Source organism: Gymnoscopelus braueri, assembly GCF_963280865.1.
Source record: "Gymnoscopelus braueri genome assembly, chromosome: 3".
In the NCBI taxonomy this organism is placed as follows: domain Eukaryota; kingdom Metazoa; phylum Chordata; class Actinopteri; order Myctophiformes; family Myctophidae; genus Gymnoscopelus; species Gymnoscopelus braueri.
The window spans coordinates 39,228,202-39,247,444 of record NC_137612.1 but is presented as its reverse complement, the minus strand read 5'-3'; the positions used below and the strand labels follow the sequence as shown (position 1 = coordinate 39,247,444).

The 19,243-nt window shown below is 44.5% G+C and overlaps 1 protein-coding gene across 3 annotated transcripts in view; it reads right to left on the bottom strand.

Moving 5' to 3' along the window:
- Positions 1-13,359, bottom strand: part of fgd5a (FYVE, RhoGEF and PH domain containing 5a) — a 60,068-nt gene extending 46,709 nt beyond the window's left edge. For all 3 annotated transcript variants that reach the window (XM_080423753.1, XM_080423754.1, XM_080423755.1), the window contains exons 1-2: positions 13,110-13,359; positions 7,055-9,857 (exon numbers count right to left, since the gene is read on the bottom strand). In XM_080423753.1, coding sequence (XP_080279879.1) covers positions 7,055-9,857; positions 13,110-13,119 — 2,813 coding nt within the window. In that variant the 5' untranslated portion in view covers positions 13,120-13,359. The remainder of the gene's footprint in view (positions 1-7,054; positions 9,858-13,109) is intronic.
- Between the last annotated feature and the right edge of the window lie 5,884 nt (positions 13,360-19,243).

Below are 19,243 nucleotides of genomic sequence, written 5' to 3'. Positions count from 1 at the left end.
TGCCCATGTATGGACGAAACAGGTACAAAGCCTCATGTAAGCCCGACCCCTTGGGTCTGGCAAAAACACAAAAAGACTAGAAAATGTGCTCCTCGGAGCACAAGTCTCCGCCAGCAGACCCGTGCTATTTTAATAGCACGGGTCGTCTTGGTAGAACGGGTCGTCTTGGTAGAATGCGCGTGGTTTTTGGTGTTCTGCAGGGGCGACTGAATATGTAGTGTCTGCATCTAAAAAATGTTCTTCTTGAAGCAATGTGTCATATGGGAGTCGTCGTAATTGACTGGTTTGTTCAAATGCTTGTCTGTCTTCTTCATCTTCATTGTCTTGAACAGTTTCAGCAGTTGATTGGTGTGTTTGATCTATGTCAGTTTTCTCTAGTGCTACATAATGTATTTGATCAAGGTGGCCAATTGTTACAGTATTAAGACTTCGGCCGTGTTGTGGGATCAATTCAACTCTATAGTCCTCTTCTGTGTTACTGTTGTAGATGAGTATGCTTTCTTAGCTTTGGCCTTCTGCGCCTTTTCTTGACCAATGTTAGGTGTTCTCAGAGGGACACACACACGCACAGACGGGTGATTTGTACTGGAAGGTACTGTTCCAATCAAGACTGATTGATCCTGTCTTACCTCACTTCAAAAACATAAATGGCTTTTTGAAGTGACACACCTATTTATAGGATTTTATTTCGTCATGCGTCCCTCTAGCCAATCAAAGGCATTGGTGTCAACATATTGACACGTGTCACGTGGAGCTTGACCAATGTTAGCTTGGCTAGGAGGGAGGTGAACACACAGTGGGACGAAGCGAAAACATACTCTCCGCCTCCGGCGGAGACAATAAAATATGGAGATAAGAGGTCGACAGCGACGACATGACTGACGTCACAGGCTGTTCACATGAAGTCCGAGATCCACATTGATGCCATGCCATTCCCATGTGCATCTATCCATTTACATTATCCGATCTTTTCACCCTCTGAGTTGAATCAACACTGAGGCTTTTACAGTGTTGGGATACATCTACATTAGTCTGGGAGACTTCGGCTCAGAGCCTGGACAGCAGGGGGCGCGGCCACTGCGTTCTGATTCAAATCAATAGCCAATGAAGAAAAGGGGGCGGAATCCACATGCAGTGGGTGTTGCATGTAAATAGGAGCGACGGGAAGTAATTTCTCCTTGAGAAATTGCGGCCGCCATTGTTGTGTACTGCTGTTTGTCTCTCGTCGGACTGTTTAGACGAGTTGCACAGCTCTCAGACCGGCGTCTGAGAGCGTGTCCGCTCAGAATCTGAGCGTAAGTTACATCCCGCCCACAAATACAGGGGTTTTGGCCCAGAAGTTCCTCGCCCCTCCCGTTTGTATGCGAGAGCTGGCGAAAACTTCTGGGAACTCAGATTACATCTACATAGATGGAGATCAAAGACAATTTATGTTGATACATACTACAGTAGAACGCAGAAGCCGACAAACCATCGTAAACAGAAACAATTTCCACATTCATACATTGCATAAAAGGGTTTCTCCATTTAGCCAGCGTCATCATTTCTCATATATACCAATGTTATTATTATTATTATCCCACTCAAATATGGCTTCTGCATGTTGGTCCAATCAGCTTCCTCTAATCTTCCCATTTGCAAAGCTTGTAATAATATGAGCAATACGTTGGGCAGTTAACAAGCCCATTAAGGCAACACCATTATGCCAGGCAAACACAAACCTCTTCTATAATACCTCAGAGTCAAATCTACCGTGTCATACAATGACTTTTCCTCTCTAGAAGACTGATATGCTGCCCATTTGCGGGGGAATTTGATGGTGCTTGTAATATGTAATTCAATTGAGCTAAACATTGAGTATTAAAATATATATTAGTTGCAATCAGAAAGGCCCTTTCTCCTCTTCTAATGGCGCCATTACAGGAAATGTGTTCGTGCGGCGGGAATAGGTTCATTAGTCTCCTAAGCATCGACAATTGGGATGTTGTTGGAGGGGATTAAGAGACTGGGGAGCAGCTTGAAATTGTTGTTGTTCACTACAGTTTTTGATGACAGTTATTATGTAGCCTATGGCTGTTGTTGTGACAGTGCTGTAATGAGTGGCGGGCAAATGTGACAGGCCCCCTGCCTGTCACACTGTCCTCACTAGGACGCAATGGAGCAGATGCCTGTTAGAGAAATAAGCAGCCAGGTCTATGAAAACAAGCCCAAAAGAATACATTGGCTATTTGAAAATAGACGATCTACAAGCTTGTAGATCTGCTACTTTCAAAAAGTGAAATATTTGGAATAATACATAAATTTGGGCGTCCTTGACATGCAAATGTTTGAGAACTGGTTTAAACAATCATTAAAAAAAATGGAAGCAAGTCCAAATATTTACACTTTAAAAACAACATTTACAAGCAACTTTACAGAAAAACAAGCCCAAAGTCGCTTATAATAAGCAGACATGGCAACACTGAGCAGTGCTTTTTGTTACTGTAATAACAATGCAACATGCCGACATTCTTCTTGTAGGCTACCTCAGGGCCAAATAGCCGACAGCACCTTTCCCTCTACGTGCTTTCTGATTATTAGTCGCATCTTCAATGTAACAATAACAAATATACACAGCAAAGTCTGGAGTGTTCGTTTAATTGGACCCCTATGGGTCTAGATTTAAACCAACATTCAGGATTTTTCTGTGTAGAGATTTAACATCCTTAACCACTTAAACCTCATTTTATACTTTGTTGTACGACGGTCTCATGTGGTGAAAATAGCCGATCTACAAGCTCACAACGTGTTGCGATGTGTCACGTTGTGAGCTTGTAGATCGGCTATTTTCACCATTTCAAACGAGTATTTCATGGCAGGCGTTACTTACTTATACTGTATATCTTGCATGAAATTTTGCTTAACAACTTGACAACTTATGTATGTCATACTGTATGTAAGCAGTGCAACACACCACAGTCACTCCCTGACAAGCCTAAGCAACAGACCTGGCATTCCTCACAGTGCCCCACCTCGCCTTGTTGTTCCAGGGGGAGTCTGGGAACCTCCACCCTGCCCCGATGACCCTCTGTCTTCTCCCCCCCCCCCCCCCCACCCCACTCCTCTAAACTCCATCCTCTTGCCTCTGTCTCCACCTCCCAGCCTCCCGCCAGCCCCTCCGCCCTTGTCCTGCATTTCCTGTAAACAGGCGGGTGGGAAGCTCCTAGGCAGGACACTTCCTCCCCGGGGACGACCTGGCAATGACCCCGGAGCGCCTGGCACGGGGCCTGGCAGGCCAGTGGCACACCCTGCTCGCCACCTCGCCGCACGCGGCCACCACCCAGCGCAGCAACGCACTTTAAGATGGCGTCCTCACCACAACTAACGCTACCACGTAACGAGCGCAAGACCCATTAAAGGACCCGAGGCCGATTCTACACATGCCTAAAGCAGTAGTTCTCAAACTTCAAGGACCCCCAGAGTGATACGTATTTGGCTGCAGACCCCTCCATCTGAAAATGTTTCGTGCCAGGGACTCCCAGAAGAGAATATTTATGTTAAAATATTTAACACTTTCAAGATTTTTCAATGTTTCAAAAAAGAAAATTCTGCTATTTTTGAGTTGTTCTAAATCCAAAGAGTTTTCTGAAAAAGATATATAGCTAAAATCTAAAATGAAATGACACAGAATGCTTTCCCGGTTTTAATGGGTTAAGACGGCCTCCTCACCACAACTAACGCTAGCGTGATGAGCAGAGGACTTGTTTTAAAGGGCTTTGTGGCCTTACATGGAGCAGAGGTTCACTTTAACCCATTAAAAGACCTGAGGCCGATTCTACAAATGCCTTCTAAAGCAGTAGTTCTCAAACTTCAAGACTTCAAGGACCCCCAAAGTGATATGTATTTGGCTGGGGACCCCCCCCCTCATCTGAAAATGTCTTGTGCCAGGGACCCCCAGAAGTGAATATTTGTGTTAAAAAATTCAACACTTTCAAGATTTTTCAATGTTTTTAAAAGAAATAGCAGATGTACAAGCTCGCAGCGTGGCACGAAGTGACACGCTGTGAGCTTGTATATCTTCTATTTTGAGAACCACTGTTCTAAATCCTGAGAGGTTTTCAGGTTTTCAGAAGAAGATGACACAGAATGCTTTCCCGGTTTTAATGGGTTAAGAAGATGGCTTCCTCACCACAACTAACGCTAGCGTAACGAGGACTTGTTTTAAAGGGCTTTGTGGCCAGAAGTTCACTTTAAACTGCTGTGTTAAATCTTTCGGTGTAGCTTAGCATGCAGCGCCCCGGCACAACATTCCGTTACAGTGTGTTGTGTATGTTTGTGTGAGGACTGTAATTGGTCCACCTGGAATTGCTTTGACTGATCGCAAAGAATGCTGAATGTTCTCTGAATAACAGAGACACAAAGCCTTGGCTTTCTTCTCTGAAGCACTCTTCTGAACATGGACAATACTGCTGAGACAACATTATGTTTAGAGTCTCCCCCCTTCGGTAAAGCAGCACAGAAATACATCACAGGCACACGCACGCACGCACGCACGCACGCACGCACGCACGCACGCACGCACGCACGCACGCACGCACACACACACACACACACACACACACACACACTTCCATGTGCACACCCACACTCATTAGCAATGTCTTTACTTGGCCTGGGATGAATAATTTCTCTGAATAATGTCTTTACCTATGGTAGCCACTGTTGGTTTGTTAATGAATATTTGTCTCTTTGCCCGGCCTACAGTCTGAGTCTATATATGCTGAAGCAGTGTTCCAACCATGCTACACATTAATCACTGCAAGAGAAACAAACCCAAACCTATGCCATAGGGGCTTTTGGAGTTCACTGGAACCGCTCGTCTGCTTTTGTAGGAATGCTACGTATACTTGTGTGTTCGATGCAGTCATTCTGCGATCCACAATGATGCGGATTCTCTCCGCAGGCCGGAGTGTTGACTGTGGAATAAGTTCTCAATAAATCACTGCCATCAGCAGACTTGGACACTGGACAGTGACAATGACAAGGCCTTTGCCTTTTGGGGTTTAGAAAGAGGATGCACGCGCATGTGCACGAGTGCGTGTACGCGTACGTACACACAAATGGACAAGCATCGACATATATACATACACACACACACACACACACACACACACCCCCAACCAGCACACACATGTACACAGAGATACCAGAGCAAGAGGGGGCCACGGGAGTGGGAGAATCTCCTGGGGAATGTGGCGGAGGCGAGGTGACAGGACAGATAGGATGCGAGTGGTTTGAGGGCTGAGACCTGCACCACACAATAAGACGATCGATAACGTCACTGGGAGAAAAAGAGCCTGCTCTGAGGGGCCATTGTCTGGGAAATGGAGGAGCTTTCAAACGTGTTACCTTAAAGTACACTGGACGTAAACACAGAGGAAAAAATACTGAAAAGCACAGCAGGCCTGCGGCGAAAATCACAACAGGCTTGATGTTTATGTGGAAAAATTATAGAAACAATAAGCTGTATCCACTTCTACAGTACACGAGATCCAATACATATCATATCTCGCCACGCTTTCTTGGCCCTCTAAATAAAATCGGACACAAAACAATAAAAATACATTGCAACAAATTACAGTTAACTGCACGTGGACGAAACAGCAAATAGCACCACAGGAAATAAGAAATGATTTTATGCCGAGGCATCGTGGCACAAAATGATCATCTATAGTTGTTAGAGTAACGGCTTGTCATTTTGACTGTGCACAGGTTATATAACACATGTGTTTTTATTAAGACTACTGGGGCCAGGCCCTAGTGGCTGAAATACAGTGGCCCAGGCCAGGTTCATTTGGTACCAGCCAGTGCCGGTGTTTCCTCACTCTATCACACACTGCAGTAAATCCCACCGCCCCCTCCAGGGTCCAATGAAGGAGAAGGACTCGGGAGAGAGCTACTTTAATGAAAGCCCTCCTAAACTTAACCACAAGTGTCAGGTACAAGAGAGCAATTACACCAGAACTGCTCTTACTCTCCCTGATATATCCCACATCGCTTCTATTCTCCATGTTTTACGTCTGTATCCATTATTCTTTTGTTTCACATTGTGTATTAAGAAATCCATCCCCTTACTGTCTCCCTTTCATTTCCCTGCCTTCCAATGTATTGGAGGAAAAAAAAGAATAAAACAATTCTCTGTCACCTCAATTCTCTTCACCTTTCACGCCCCCGACCCCCCCGCCCGGTACTTTCTCACATTTAATTGCAGCTGATAATGACATGCAGAATTCTCTTGTGAATAAACCTGTACTCCACTTAACCACTTGAGCTGTTCTTTACCCTCTCAGACAAGTAGCAGCTCCAGATGCAACCTCTAATAGCTGAATGGGAAACAGGCATAAGCTCTCCCACAAGCATTGTCCATCTTCCCAAAGCCAGTGATGCTTGCTGCAGCATGCTGTTCATCTCATCACACTCTATTCAACCAGGTGCCTGCTGTTTCATCTGAGCTACAGTCTAAGAGACTATCTGTCAACTGGGCTCGACTGTCTGGAGACTTCTCTTTTGAAGTGATGAGACATGGGCCTAACCCAGTTCCACTGATGACTAATATCACCACAGTGGTTGTATTCTTCCGGAGTACATGAAACATGTCATATTTTCTCACTAATAATGAATATCAACTAGTTTGAAGCACACGCACATATTATGATGTAAAAAAATCCATGGATCATGGCCGGTAATCCGGAGAGTTAATCTAACTATGAGAGTGTAAAATGGGTCCATTTTCATACTCTCAGAGTTCGATTAACACTGTATTGCAATGTATGAATAATAGACACAAAGTACATTTAACTACTTTCAACCTTCATCACTACAGGTATTATGGACATGTCATTATAGGCATTTCAAAAGATTTGAAACAATGTGTTTTTAAATAGAGAAAATGACAGATCTACAAGTTCAAAATGCGTCACACTGTGACATGCTGTGAGCTTGTAGATCGGCTATTTGTGCAATTCGTCGTACTTCTAAGTGTAGCCTATAGGGTTTAGGTGGTTCATTATCCTACCTTTCGGTCTCCTCTTCTTTAGGCGACTGGGGTTTGCTATCAATCCCAGGGAAGCTGTTCATGTCCACGTAGCCGTCATTCTCGTTGGATGGAATCGTCATGCGGTTCGGGTCTTCAAAGAACTCGGTGACCGTCACAGCTCTGGTGGGCCGGACTGGGATCTGGATGTTCTCATAGTCAGAGCTCATGGCAGGGATGTTCTCATAATCGGACGTGTCCGCGCTGGGGAAGGAGATGGAGCGTGGCTTGGTCAGGGGAAGGGGCATGAGCGGGCGACGAGTGCGCTCTTCGAAAGACTCGCCCCTGGACACGCCTCGGCCGCTATAGGCTTTCAGGTCGCCTTTCCTCTTCTGCCGGTCTTTGTAGAAGATGAAGGCACTGGGCAAGTCCGGTAGACGCTGCTGGGGGTTCACCATGCGTGACTGCAGCTGAGGGGAGCTGGTACTCTTACGGTCAAACTCTATGACTCTCACCGGGCCGTGGTGACTCGACTCGGAGGACGAACGCGACGAGCGAACACTACCGTCGCTGAAACCCGTTGATTCTGTTTTCCTCTTGAACTTCAGGGTCAGGAAGCGCTTGAACGAGGATGTCTTCTTCTTGGGTTTATCGGTGGTTTCGTGCTGGATCAGCAATGATGGGGAACTCTTGGTGACTGGCCTCTTTGTGATGTATGCCAGCTCAAACGGCGGTGGTATGTCCACCATAGAGGTTGGCGTGGAGACACCACTGGACGACTGATGGCTACGCTGGGAGAAGCTCCCGGAGGAGGATATGACACACGGCAGAGACATGGTGTCATCTTTTCCCTTCATCCTGACCTCGTCAATCCCTGTGGGGCTGATCATTGACAATTCCGGCCCTTCCGCAGAACGCGAGTATAACAGAAAACGACGAGGTTTCAGAGACGGGATCAAGCGGTTGACCTCCTGCTGTTCTGGACGCTTGAGAGGTTCGCCATTCTGATCCACGGCCACGGTGCAGTAGTCATGAGTCTGGTACTCCGTCCCGGTCTCCTCTGGGACTGTTTCGGGAACATAGCCGGAAAACTTTCCAGAGTAGGAACGCGATCGCGTCACAATGGTCTTGCGGTCCAGGGACACAAAGTTTTCTCCCTCTGAGTCAAAGCCAGCCTCTTCGTATATATGCTCACTGCTGTCTGAGTCTGTTTCGTCATAATAAGGCACAATGTGGCAGTCCAGCTCTTCGATATCTTCTTCGAAGGCCTCAGTGGTGTGGGCAAAGACCACCCTGTTGGTGAGTTCTGTGGTGCGGCCCAGGTCCAGGTCTGACGGCACGGTAATGTTGCACAGCCTGAGGCGAGGCTGACAGCTGTTCCTCTGGCTGTGAAAAGCCTGCTCCCGCTTGGCTGTTCTCACTTTCACGCTCTTTCCTTTAATCCGTTTCTTATCCTGGTCTTCATCCTCATCCTCCTCATCCCCGATCTCGACATAGTCCTCTGATGAAACACACTCAAGCTGCTGGAAGTCATCTGCCTCTGGGCAGAATGAGTCGTCTATGTCTGCATACTCATCCACTGACTCATTGTCCTTTGCAGATAGCTTGTGCTCACTGGACTCCCCTCTGTCATCTTGAACCTCAGCCTCCCCTGAGAAGGCTCTTTTATCTTCTAGCTTGTCTACATCGTCTGACGACACGTAGAAAGGCTCTTGGTTCGACGTGCCAGCAGGCTCTAGCTTGAGTGAAGCTTTGGCACAGCTGTCATCTTCTAACCACTCTGGGTCAGCGGTGCAGGTCCTATCCTCTGGCAGTGCCTCAATGACAGCATAAGGTCCAAACACATCCTCTGTACTGGCTGTGAAACGAAAACGCCCAGACGGATCCTTTGTGGCTCTCTCCGGCTGCCACACCTCTGTGTCTCCCATCTCATTAGGGTCACATGACTCACATGTGTCACTGGCGTCATCTGTGGGGCCAACCAAGTCATAAGGATACTCCTCACACACGGTCGGAAGCATGGAGAAGCGTGCCCCAAGCGCGAATCCTCTTGCTTCCTCGCCTGTTGTCAATTCACATGGCAAAGCAGCTTCACCTAGTGCACTGTCCTCATCAAGGCTTCCGTCGTTGTCTTTAGCACACTGCCTGAACAGAGGACATTGATCAGTGCCTTGCTCTTTTACACATTCATATAGGTCCTCAGCTGTGTCAGTCTCTCCAGTGACATTCTGTTGCACCACTTCTTCATCCTGTTTCCTTGCTTCATCTTCAGTTTCTTTCTGAGGAGATGAAAGTAATATTGTATTGTAATTATCTGCCTCATCATTGCACTTTAAGGTAGTGTCATTTTCACCCTCTGGTAGATTCAGATCCTCCTCAGCGTTTTGTTGGTCTGTAGCATCAGTAATAATTCCATCAACTGCTCTGACCGTGTCCACAGAGCCGATGCTGTCTGTTTCAGCAGAATTACTCAATACCTCTCCCTCTTCCTCCTCCACGATCTCTCCTTTTATTAGATTTTCACAACTGTCATTGTCGTTGTCTCCCATTCCAGTGTCATCGGGTTCATCTTCTGCCTCGTGTCCCTCCTCCTGCAAGCCCTCGGCCATCTCAGGGAGGTCTTCGGCCTCATCCTCCGAATGGGACAGGTCACCGTTGCTGAGGCTGGGTGGGGGACAGGGCTCCCCCTGCAGGTGAAGTTCAGACAGAGGTCTGGGTTTGGGGGCGACAGGAGGCTTGGGACCACGGGCAGGGGGACAAGGCTTTGACATCAGCTTGGACTGCACCGTGATGGTCAGATGACTGTGGATTTTCGGTCGAGGAATTTGTAGTGGATTCTGAAAATCTGCAGAGGGCAACAAAAAGAAGGACAGTTAGTTACGCTTCAAAAAATAACAACTGTAAGTGTAAAACCCGGCTAAATGTTGCTTTTGATGTTTTTTTGTTTCATGAATACTATCACCAAAGCTTACACACATGGATAGACAAAAGGCATGGATGGAGTTAAGTCCAGGTCTTGTTTTTCTGCAGCGAGTGAAAAGGAAGGCAGTAGCTTGTATAAGAGTCAGTGACATGCAGACTGCTGTAGGGGACATTATCTGCAGGAAAAACAACAGAGCCACACAGGGAACTCAGAGGAGGAACAATAACATCTCCCTGTCTGGAATACGACATGTACCATACAGGTTGGACGCACACACAAGGGTTTGAAACTTTTAGAGGCAGGATTAAACCCCCTACCACTGTTATGAGTGGCTGATCATTACGCAACACCATTGCTGTTTGTCAGTCCAGTCCAATAAATTCCTCACTTGCTGTAAATGTCAATGTCATTGATTTGTGTATTTTTATATTATGGTTGATTACACAACCGAACACTGTAACTGTAGGTATCCTAATATGTGCAGATTTTTGACCCAGTTTGAGAACATCCGGGTGATCTCATCATTTTGATTTGAAATGGTGTTTTTTTTTTCTCAACGCAGAAGAACACCAGTGTGCTATTAAAAATGGTCAAAGTCTTTCAACGGAGTTGATTATGAGCCTTAGCATTGTCATGAAACACACCCGTACTTAACCAAACGTATACACCCCTGGTCTCTTCCTGTTATTTAGTACCTGCCCCTGACGCACATCCTATTAAACCCTGTGTGCACTCTGGGCTATCTGGGCTCTCTCTCCCTTCTCTTTCTCTCCTCCAGGGATGGGACCATATCGTTGCTGTCGGGCAGAAATCTCCATATTTTAACTTTTTGTGTTTTTTCGTAAATGAATGACCTACGTGATCATACTACAGTGTCACACAAAAGTATCAAAAATAGCAGATCCGCAAGCGCGTTTTGAGCTTGTAGATCTGATCATTTTGATACTTTTGAATTTGAATCCTGAAAAGAAACAGTTTTGGACATATGAGGTTTCCACCCGACAGCAACAATATGAACATTTCATCTCATGATTTATTGTGGCCAAAATAACACTTTGTGCGCAGGACACGAAAATAAAATAATCAATCAATCAATACAAATTTGGTGTTGATGGAAAAACGTGGTCCAAATAGGTCCAGTGTATGACAAAGGACAATTTCACGATAAATTAAAATCTCCATGGTATGATTATTTATCGCAATAAACGATAATGCCGATTATGTCCCATCGCAACTCTCTCCCTCTGTGTCTCTCCTCATTACAGTACCACAAATATATGTTCATTCCTCCAATCACTTCTTAACTTCTCCCCCCCTCTCTCTCTCACACACACGCACGCACGCACACACACGCACGCACACACTGACCGTACCCTGAATATATATACTGTATAGTGTGTTGTGTATACCCATCATCTCATTCAACATCACTGCATTCTCCGCCTGGAAATGACATTCCATTCCAGTTCCAGCCACACACACAAATTCAGCAGGCCCTTCTTCTTGAAGAACTCCACACAGGATGCCTGTCCATTGGGGGGAAGGACGTTAACAACACTCTCAGTCCTCACTCCTCCATGAACCCCTCCAGGAGCACACATTTTCACAACACAAATGGACTTCCTTCTTGTCATTCTTCCCCGATTCTCACGAAAACACGCACACACACACGCACACACACACACACACACACGCACACACACACACACACACACACACACACACACACACACACACACACACACACACACACACACACACACACACACACACTTTTGCTGAAAAGGTCCTTTGAGTATACGTCAAACAAACAATAAAACATGGCGAGAGAACACAAGAGCCCCAGTCTGTACCAAACTGCGAACAACAGGATATGAATTATGCAACAAGAATTCAATTAAAAACAAGAGGTTTTAGAAGAAAAAAACACACACACAAAACAAAGGAAGAGATACTGGGGACCTTGACTGTGCCAAGCTCACAGGATGTGATTTCACACTGCGTGCTGATCATGAAAATGTCACCCATCAACCCATAACAATAAACCAACAAGCCAAAGTGGCAGGGCTATAGGCTATAGAGTTGGACTTAAGGAACAACACAGATCTTGACAAATACCATATCATGCAAACTGTAAACAGGAGCAAGGCACAATATTTCATTACAATCTGTCATAGAACAACAATGTACAGAAATGCTGGCATCAAGGGCTCAATTGTATAAGGTTATTTAGTAGATTCATATTGTTACTACTTGCTTTGCATGCCATGCCATTTGTGTAGCCAGCACCACATTTTTTAGCTGTTTCAAAGACATGGCTTAAGTCCAGTTCTACACTGAACAATTTGCTAGTGGAAAACTATAGTGACAAGCAAGTGTAGGGCTAATGTACAATGTATGTGACAGGGTCAAATCTCTCCTTGGATCAATTAAGACTATCATAGATGTATTTGATCGTTTGCTTTATGAAAGCAAAAGTCAGACTCAATCAAATACATCTATGATAGTCTTGATCCAAGGCTACAGGTCAAATCTAGTCCCACATACATTGCACTGAGGACTGACAGTAATATCCTATGTTGATTAGTTGTTCATGTTAATATAGTAGTCTATACAAGATAGTGCATTATAGCTTAAATAAAGTAACATTATACTTAACATAAAGCTTATCAACAGAAATGCCCCCCCCCCAACTGTTTACTGTACATATTTTTCTTTAAAAAAATATGTACTCGTTTATATGATGTTTTTGCATATTATTGTATATCATTGTTTGTCATTAAATGTTTTGATGAATTGAGTACACAGGACCCCAATGGAAACAAGCCATAGTGTTTTGGGGGGTTTAATCCTTTTAGCATCCTTTTGTATGAAACTGTACTTCTGTGCTTTTTCTTTTTTTTGCAAACTGTTAATAAAGTATTCAATCAATCAATCAATCAAATACTTCTGCTTTGAGTTGCCAATTAACCTCATTTGGACCGCACTTAGCAACTAAAACAAATGGACCATATTTTCAAAAGGAAAAATATTGGTTTTCTTTTCATTATTTATTGTACACATTTCTAGTAGCCTATACTGTCTCTTTCTTGCAGTTTTTTTTTAAAAAGGTCGCTTTGTTACATTAAACATGAATGAAGTGAATTGGCTATTATCTGTTATTTAATTACGCACCTGCATTCATCTTGGAACATCATCCACCATGGCAACCGATAGTTCTCCACATCATTTCGGCTCCACTGTGCTGCACGTGAAACTTAGTCCAACAAACACATTGCGCACAAAATATAGTTGATAAAAAAAACAAAAAACAATAACAACAACACCTCAAAGTCCTGTTTTCCTCCAACTAAAGAGCTACTTCTTGAAGAACACTCCGTTCTGGTTGTTGTTCAGACAGAGTGTGTTGCTGTGTCCAGCGGACGGTCATGTGTGTCTGTGGACTCAGACTGATGCGCTGCGCTGCTGCCAGCATCTGTGAGGAGACGGGAGCAGTGTTGCCAGATTCTGCGATAGAAATAAGCAACCTGGTTTATGAAAACAAGCCCAAAAAGAAGCCACATGAGCACTTTAAACCTACGTATAATATACGTAGGTTTAAAGTGCTCATATTATGCATCTACTATTTTCAAAGATAATCCTGAAAAAAAGTGGAACATTTTGGATATTTTTTTAAGCATTTATTTTAACAACACAAATCTGGTACATGGGGTCCCTGGCACAACATATTTTTAGATGTCAGGGGGGGAGGACAAATACATATTAATTTGGGGGTCCTTGACATGAAAATGTTTGAGAACCACTGTTTTAATTAAACAGCATTAGGAAGCAGAGCTCAAATAAGCAACTACACTTTAGGAACAAGTCCAACAACTGCAACCCGTAACCACAACTAATATTTACAAGCAACTTTACAGAAAAACAAGCCCAAAGTAGCTTATAATAAGCAGACATGGCAACGCTGTCTGTGAGGAGACGGGAGGTGTTCCTTCACGCTCCCTGATGAGGCTAAACCCACACTCACACACTGAGTAGCCTAGGTCTAGGACCTATGAACATATTCAAATGAAATGATGTGTGATTATTATTATATGAATGCATGCCCCTCCATGGAGAAATCTTGTGCTGTGGGATTGTTGTAGTTGCTTTTGCACAGAGATAGATATGTAGGCTACATATGCACAGAGATATGTATTGATGTGACATTGGTCACAGGGCAGGCAGGTCGACTTTGGTGCAGAACACAGCCAGGGCATTTGAACTTTGGACAGCTGGGTTGTTTAGGGACAGTTGAGGCTTTAAGGCTTAACCAAACCCCAGCATCCATATTGTGGGGAAGCTTTCGCTGAAAATAGCAGATCGACAATGTCACAATGCAACACAATAACAGATAGAAAACAGAAAAGGTACGAGTATAGAGCCCTGAGGGACTCTTAACGCTTAACCACATGGGGTTTATGTAGCCCTTTTCACCTATTTGCTTTAAAGTGTGTAATGTAGGCTGCACCCTCATGTCTGAGTGGGGATGAATAATTGTAGCCTGAGGAAAATGCCTCAAGTGCCTAGGCTAATTATGAATCTTCTCACCAATTGTTATATACAATATGATTTGCTCGTGCAATATTTCCTGAGTCTACTAGACTACACATAATAGAAAAGTTCCTAAAAGCAGTTCCAAAACAGTTTATCCAGGACACCAAAAAGCTTCTGCTATTGGCCGAGGCTTCCTGGGCCGGCATCTGTTGCATGATTGAATGAAAGCAACCCTTTAAAAACGTCTCTTCATAACAGGAAACTGCTCTCCCTGTTTCCTGCACAACAGGCAACACTTCCTTAGCAACAGATGGACAAGGTTGGCAATGTTAACCCCTTAGGTAGACTGTTAAATAGAGCTGATTGAGTGGCTGGCTGCTGTGTTGTGTCTGATGGCTTGATTACTGAAAGACACACTTATGAGCAGCTTCCACCCGGGATTCATACAGGGGGCTTTTCAAGGACAAAGATATGTTCTAAAACACTGGGGGAGGCTGGGATAGTCAGCCACCTGGGGGCCCCTATAGTTTGACGGCTCCCAATGCAGGTTAAACGCCCACACATCTGAAAGGGAATATCTCACCTCTTGCCTTTGTCCTCTGCCTATTGAAGGTCATACAATGCAGAGGACCTGGGAGAATTCACAGTTGAACAGGATAGTGGATAGAGGAGAAAAGTACAATGAAAGAATATCAGCTCTGCTGCGTATATCGCTACAGGGCACTGGTCCTGTAGATTGCAGAGGCATACCGGCCAATACATTACACACACGGCAAAATTCCCATTCCAGATGGTTTGGTGCGAGAGGAAGGATTATGTGCTGCTGCGGGTGCAAAGCTTCATCAATCTCACCAGAGCAGTTTGAAAATGTTAAAATAATTATGACCTTGTGTTAATTCAACTCACCTGCGTTATTGCCGTTACACCGAACAATAAGTATCCCTGCGTTTTGTGCTGGTGTGGAAAAATGTATCCTGCTATAAACAAACCATCAAAATACGAATGACTTGAAGTATAGTACAATGTTTTATCATATTTATTTATATGTATAAGAATACACCCTAGTGATCTGGTCAAGAGAAAAGCATAAGACAGACTTACCCAAGACAGTCAGTGACTCTACCTAAACTGTTTGTCTAATTGTCCCAATACACTACGGTGGGCATATGGATTAGGCTGACCCAGGCTATCTAAAAAGATACCTAAACAAGGAAATGGAGTAAAGAATATGCTCAACCCCCCTTACATGGGACCAGGTGTACAGCACAGACTTCAAAGCTGTCTTATTAGAAAATATATTCTAGCAAAACATTACCTCACATTTCTAGGAAACCACAGGTCAGTTTACTCCAAGCATTTTCATAACATCATTATAAAACAGTCCCCCCCCCCTTCATATCACTAACTATACAGCTGTTTCGGCAAACTATTAAAATGTCATCATTTGGGATGTCTTTATGTAATCACTGTGCTTATTGCAGTAATCATGTTGTTCATTTGCTAAAATATGGCATGGTGCATGTTTTGGTATGATACAGTAAAGGCCAACGACCAAAACAATATTGTCATTGTGACTCCATTGTTTTGTAACGACTTGTATCGTGTGTGATAATAGCCATGATGCAGTGTTAAAAAGTGAAGGCAGTTTTAAATGTGTCAGTAGTACTATATTCACAGCTGCACAACGTAACCTTTTGTTCTTGAATGGAAAAGCACCTCTAAAGATAGCCCCTACTCTGTTCATTGCCAGTGCCAATTGTGTTCCTCTGGAGAGAGCGTTCTATTCACAATTGCTAAATCTGACCTTTTTCTTTCTTGCTTTTTGCTGGTGCAAAATATGTTTTTTTCTCTCTCTCTCTCTCTCTCTCTGCAGGGTGTGCAAATAGAAGCTGTCAGTATATGGCATTGTGTCATGTGTGCACTGAGGAAAAGAATGGCTTCAGGAGTAAATATCCCTCCAGATGTGGCACAGACGGTCAAAACATGTTTTTGGACGGACGACACAAATTTCCTGGACCGCCTGTATAGCTGCAGCGCCGTGCTCTGTCACCCCCCCACCTGGAATACAACTCTGACTGGAAGAGAGAAAGGGAACGGAGACACTAGGAAAACATGCCGTAGTATAGAGGACAGAGTGACCCGCGCTTGGCCCAAACAGGAAAGGGGTCAGCCGCTTAGCTGCCAGAGTTGAGACAATTCACCAACACCTGCTTTGCCAGTGGTGACTGGACATGAAGGAGGAATGGATGTGCTGTGTGTTTTCGTCGACCCACTGAGACTGAAGCCTGTGTGACATTGCACTTTAATGCAGTCGATTACTGGAAGCACTTGTTTTGCACTGAATTGTCCCTATTATGCCGCAGTGTGTTCCTGTCCTATATCATCATGTCTTTGGCTGTGAACTTCACTGCTAAAGGAAATAAGACACTTACTCATGCTGCAAACGGCGTGCAGTGTATTAAGTGCAAGGTATTGATTTGTGGCGTCTTCAAGCCCAATCAGGCAGAGGTCTTTAACTTCTTACAATGACCTGAACACCTTTATAATTAGTGGGTGGCAAAATGCTGGACTGCTGTAATGGATTGAACTATTATTGATGTGTTTTATTGATCTTCAACCATGTGCACGACCTAATAACAAGCAGTGCATTCTTCTGAGACCTGGGTATTTGCCCCAAGCTTTAAATTCCGATTAAGAGACTTCTGAGCAGATGCATATATGACAACAGACTTCATTAAAGTGAAAGGAGATTGACGGGGGTGCCGATTATCTGAAGCTTATGGGAGTTTGATATGTTTTGATGAGCAGCCAGGGTTGTAAAGCCGGCTAGATTTGCATTATTGAACACATCCAGAGGCACCGCTACAGAGCTCAGGTGTTTCTGTTCATAAAATTGGTTATGTATAGGCTGAGACGAGTGAAAAAGAAAACCCTGTTGTCAGCATTGTACACTACTACATTCTCCCAGCAGTATAAAAGCAGGACCACTCTTCATGCCCCCCCCCCACCCAGTGACACAGCCTGGAGCAGTGTAGCGCTGTAAACAGGTGGACCATGGGAAGTCAGCACTTCATCAAAAAAACTGCAAATAAAGGTTTATTCCCCGTAGGCTCCCTTAACTCTGCAATCAATAGAACTAGTCAATATTATTGTTTCCACTACAATGTCATCAAAAACGAAATAAAATATGATAAAACAACGAATACATGTGCATGGCATATTTCTTGCTGTTTACTCATAACAGCACATTTGGATTTCTCTCAGTTGGCATCTATAAAATTATAATTAACACACTTAACACAGCTATTTATTTTTGGGAAGTGGTGTATTAGTGGCTCATTATGTTCGACTGTGCAGTAATCTCAACAATGTTGTTTATGTTAAGTATAGCCTTAGCATAAAGATAAAGCGGCCACCCTGACTCCCTTAGCTAATAACAAAGTATTATTGCTGTATAAAGGGCATGGCTACCAGTGTTGCCATGTCTGCTTATTATAAGCGATTTTGGGCTTGTTTTTCTGTAGAGTCTCTTGTTTGGGCTTGTTTTTGGGGTTTGTTTCTAAAGTGTAGTTTAGTTATTTGGGCTTGCTTCCTAATGTTGTTTCTTCTTTTCCTTTCGGCTGTTCCCTTCATGGGTCGCCACAGTGAATCATCTGCCTCCATCTCACCCTGTCCTCTGCCTCCTCTTCTCACACCAATTAACTTCATGTCCTCTTTCACTACATCCATAAATATCCTATTTGATCTTCCTCATCCTGCCTGGCAGTTTCAACCTCAGCATCCTTCTATACTCACTCCCTCCTCTGTACATGTCCAAACCATCTCAGTCGGGCCTCTCTGACTTTATCTCCAAAATATCTAACATGCGCTGTCCCTCTGATGTACTCGTTCCTGGTTCTATCCATCCTTGTTACTCCCAGAGAGAACCTCAACATTTACCTCCAGCTCTGCATCCTGTCTTTTCCTCAGTGCGACTGTCTCTAAACCATACAACAAAGCTGGTCTCACCACCGTCTTGTACACCTTCCCTTTCATTCTTGCTGATACTTTCCTATCACACATCACACCTGACACTTTGCTGCGGCTAACCTTCATTCCTCTCCTTTCCAGGGCATATCTCCACCTCTCTAGATTTTCCTCTACCTGCTCACTGTTCTCAATACAGATCTCAATGTCATCTGCAAACATCATGGTCCATGGGGATTCCCAGTACAGATGCGAACTGCCTTATCCCATATTGTTGAAGCAAGGGGGAGGGGGGCGGGGCTGGGAGGCCACGCCCCTTCCGGGCATGGCGCCATCTTAGCCGAGTTGCCTCGCTCCAAACAAACAATGTATTGCGGCGGAGAGACACGTATTTTCTATTTTCGGGATAAGGCAATTCGCAGTACAGATCACAATGTCATCTGCAAACATCATGGTCCATGGGGATTCCTGTCTAACCTCATCCGTCAGCCTGTCCATCACCATAGTGAACAAGAAGGGGCTCAGTGCTGACTCACTTCTACCTTGAACTCCTCTGTCCAGTGCCAACTTAACGGAAGTGTTTTAGGTGCTGATTGCTGAAGCACAGGGTACCAACCTTGGGGGGGGCACCAAACGGCGTGGAGAAGGTGAAAGAAGACAGAACTATCCACATTTAGAAGCAGCTGCTGCTGAAGGAGCACTAAAACGGAGAAAAATGCCGGTGAAGCGTCACATTCTTTCTGACCTACACCCCCCCCCCCCCTTACAAAACAGTCCCGGGGGGCACCGAAACGGGTCGTAGCACAGGG